At 38.3% G+C, this 4,316-nt stretch overlaps 1 protein-coding gene across 1 annotated transcript in view; it reads left to right on the plus strand.

Moving 5' to 3' along the window:
- The window catches only part of LOC107032396 (AT-rich interactive domain-containing protein 1-like), a 6,327-nt gene extending 5,102 nt beyond the window's left edge, over positions 1–1,225 (plus strand). The window contains exon 3 of the mRNA XM_015233992.2: positions 276–1,225. Coding sequence (XP_015089478.1) covers positions 276–1,103 — 828 coding nt within the window. The 3' untranslated portion in view covers positions 1,104–1,225. The remainder of the gene's footprint in view (positions 1–275) is intronic.
- The last annotated feature ends 3,091 nt before the right edge of the window (positions 1,226–4,316 follow it).

Here is a 4,316-nt window from a genome sequence, read left to right on the forward strand (position 1 = left end):
TATATATATATATATTATATATATATATATATGAGTGACCAAGATGCAGTCGTTCATTTGTTTTGTATTTATATTGCCTATTCAAGTGAATCTTCACATAGAGACAGTTGAATTCCATAGATTCATCTCATTTGAACCCTTACCTTTTCCGTAACACTTGCATTCATATATATAATGGATAGAATCATTTGTGCTGATATTCAAGCTTTATGAAGAATCACAAATTTACTCTTATGGAAGCTTCTGTTAAATCAGAATTTATCTTTGCCTTGTAGATAAAACAGAAGATGCATCCATCTATGTATGACGATAATGCTTCTCTTGAGAGAGTGAGATGCAGCAAGCGAGTCCTACTCGCTAAAAATCCAGTGAAGAAGACACATTTTTCATCCCTATCGTCCTCAAGCTCTCCAAGTGATGAGGATCCGATTGATGGACCTGCTGATTCATCGGAAGAGTCAGGTCTTAGCCTTTTGTGGAACCAGCGTCGAAAGCGAATACCAGTTGGGCCACAGTTTCAAGCAGATATTCCTAAATGGAGACATGACAAATGTGAAAGTGACTCGAAATGGTTGGGTACTCAAATATGGCCTCTAGACAAACAAGAACAGAAAAGAATGTTAATTGAAAGAGATCCTATTGGAAAAGGAAGGCAAGATACATGTGGCTGCCAATACCCTGCTTCTTATGAATGCATCAGGTTTCATCTCGCTGAGAAACGAAGGAAGGTTACACTTGAGTTGGGATCAGCCTTTTATCGGTGGAAATTTGATTTGATGGGCGAAGACGTTGCACTTTCTTGGACAAAACAAGAAGAACAGAAATTCCAGGATATAGTAAAAATGAACCCTTTGTCGACAGACAAGAGTTTTTGGAATGAGATATTCAAATTCTTTCCTAACAAAAGCCGGGAAACTTTGGTCAGCTACCACTTCAATGTCTTCCTTTTACGGTGTAGAGGTCATCAGAACCGGACTGCTGCAAGTACTATCGACAGTGATGATGATGAACCACAGTACGGACCTAGAACTAATTGTTTCGGTAGGGATCCTCAATTCTCCATCTTTTGTTCCCCGAGGAAAGCACATCTGGATCCCAGATAGTAGTTGAATGTTTATATTCCACGACGTTGTTCAGAAATGTACATTGCAGGTTTTTTATAGTGCTTTTGCTCATCGACATTTATATTAGCAAATATTTTGAAGGGAAGATACATGATATCATCTGAAAATTGTATATTTTGAGCTGGTGGATTTTTTTGGTTACAAGGTGGTCATTTCTTCTGAGCTTTTTCAGTATACACAGTTTACTTTCACTACTTTGTCTTTGGTCAAAACATTTGTTCAAGAATGTTACTAATATTATGAATTGCTCTGCTGGATCTCTACATATTAGCTGTTTGCCTTTTTTTTCTCCTTGCATCTCTAAAATCATTGTGTTTTTCATAGTCCTTTTGTTTGGTATAACTGATAAATGAATGAATTGCTCTGGTCTGCATTATTGTCAGTATGACTTAGCTTCTATTTCCTTTACATACTTGATTTTGATATGCATTATTTTAGCGGAGGATTTATCGGAAACAACGTTCTTATCTTCACAGTGTAAGAATAAGGTTGCAGATTCAATCCTCCCAAAACCCCACTTATGAGATAAATCGGTTATATCGTTGTTGTTGTTGATGATAAATCAATGAATTGCTCTCAGCTATGTTATTGTCACTATGACTTGCTTCATCATTGTATTTCCTTTTCATGCTTAATTTTGATATGCTTTATTTAACCCGGGGATCTATTCAAAACAACTTCTCTACCTTCACAAGGCAGAACTAAGGTTGTGTACACACCATCAACCTCAAATCCTACTTGTGAGATACACTGAGTATGTTGTTGTTCATAAATCAATGAGTTACTCTCGTCTGTGTTAGAGGTTGTGCATCGGTCGATTCGGTTCAGTTTATGTATTATCGGTTCGGTTTATCAGTTTTTGATTTTTAAATATGTTAACCCAAATAACAAATCAATAAGATATTTTTCTTATCGATTTTCGGTTTATCGATTTTGATCGTTATCGGTTCGGCTTTCAGTTTATCCAAAAAGAAAATTTTATAAAATATTATATGACTTCTCGATTCTCTAAATGCTTTCACATAGTAAAACATGAAAGAAAATGAGAAATTGCATCAATAAGAGAAAATATAATACAAAAGCTATAATTACATTTCACCGTCAAAATATAGTATGAAATTTTTTATGTTAATTAAATTATAAACCTAAACATAAAACTAAAATCAAATAGCTACAACGGTGAAGTGGCCTTGTGTTAGACCCGCAAACTACTTGATCTAACTACGTGCAGACATGTCAAGGACTTGGGCATTGGTCTTGACATGGATGATGGCAAAACAGTGCAACACAAGTTCAAGTGCTTGGGTGTTGGCAAGGCAGCTTGAACGTGCAAGGCTTACGTGCGGGCTAAGGGCGTTGGCAAGACAGCATGTTGGCTTGATGAGGCAAGGCTGTGAAGACTTGGCAATGTCAGGGACAAAGGCAGTTCACCCGAAATTGCTGAAACAAAACTAAGTGTGGAAGACAGCTAAAATATTCTAAGTGTTAGAATATTAATATTTCGTGTAGATAAGAATGTAATTTAAATTAGATTCTATCTGTTGGAAATATAGCTGTTGGAAAGTTAGTTTTGAACCCTGTGATGACAAGTGTCGGACGGGTGTCATTTGTAACCGCCGCATGTAACTGCCATTGCGCAGAATTTTGATTTAAGGTGGAAATTCGTCTAAGGCATAGATAGAGTGTTTTTCTAGCCTTAGACTAATTCGTGAAGCCTTCCTTTGTATTACTTAAAGGTTAATAAAGGTTGGGACTGGTTCCTGTAAACTCTGTTGGTTGTTTGATGTTGCTGTTTTGAGTATTTCTATACTTAGTCAATTTTCGTGGGTGCAAGTAGGCTGAGTGTTACAGACGTTTGTAAGACTGCCTAGAGTGGTGTGCTATAAAAATAAATCGACCCTCTTTCAATTGGTATCAGAGCGCGGTTAAACAATGGTGAAAAACGCAGAATTGTGGGAATTGGCACGAAAAATTGAATCCTTCGTTGGGTTTACTGAAGATATTTTGGGAGACCCTACGTTTGTGGATTTATTCACACAAATCATTGAGTTGAGAGTTGACGCTGAGAAAGTTCAGGGAGAAATTGGTGGATATCGACAGAATGTTGATAACTACATCACTGAAATCTTGGAATTTCGTACCACAACTACGCAAAAACTGGAGGGACTGCAGAAGGAAAATGAGAACCTTCGTGCAGAGCTCGTTGTGTTGTGTCGTGCTGTGGCTACGTTAAGTTCAACTCGTGTTGAATCGTCTAAGGTAAAGATTCCAGAACCTAAGGCCTTTAGTGGCGCAAGGAGTGCCAAAGAACTGGAAAATTTCATCTGGGACATGGAACAGTATTTTACTGCTGCAAGAGTGCCGGACGCTGATAAGTTGAATATTACCACAATGTATTTGTCGGGTGATGCGAAACTTTGGTGGAGGACTCGTAATGCAGACGACGTAAGTGCTGGTCGTCCTAGAATTGATACATGGGATAAGCTAACCAAAGAAATGCGTGATCAATTTCTTCCTAGCAATGCATCTTGGCTTGCAAGGGATAAATTGAAAAGGCTAAGGCAGACGGGTTCAGTAAGGGAATACATAAAAGAATTTACCTCTGTGATGTTAGACATACAAAATATGTCTGATGAGGATAAACTTCACAACTTCATTTCGGGCATGCAAGGCTGGGCTCAAAACGAACTACGAAGGCAGAATGTTAAAGATCTGCCTGGAGCAATTGCTGCCGCCGATTCGTTTGTAGATTTCCGGACGACTCGTCCTTCGACAGACGTCCCCTCCACTTCAAAAACTAAGAAAAAGAATGAGAAGAAAGGGGAATGGAGAAAGGATAGTCGTAAAGACAATACAAATGATAAAGGAAAGGCACAAATGAAGGATGGGAAAGACAGGCCAAAGAACAAAGATGGAAACTCGAAGGGCTGTTGGACTTGTGGTGGTCCTCATTTGACCAAATCTTGTCCAAACCGGGAAAAAGTGAATGCTTTGCTTGCTGGTAATATGAATCAAAGGGAGGAGGATGAAGAAATTGTGGCTGCAATGGCAAACCCATTGGGATTGCCCTTCAATCACATTATGGGGATCAATAATGTTGGAGAAATCTCTAGTACTTCGAATCCTCATGCTTCCTTAATTCATATAGAAATGAAAGTGAAAGAACAACGTGTGATGGCAATGGTTGATACA

This window comes from Solanum pennellii, chromosome 10 (assembly GCF_001406875.1).
Source record: "Solanum pennellii chromosome 10, SPENNV200".
NCBI classification, from domain to species: Eukaryota; Viridiplantae; Streptophyta; class Magnoliopsida; order Solanales; family Solanaceae; genus Solanum; species Solanum pennellii.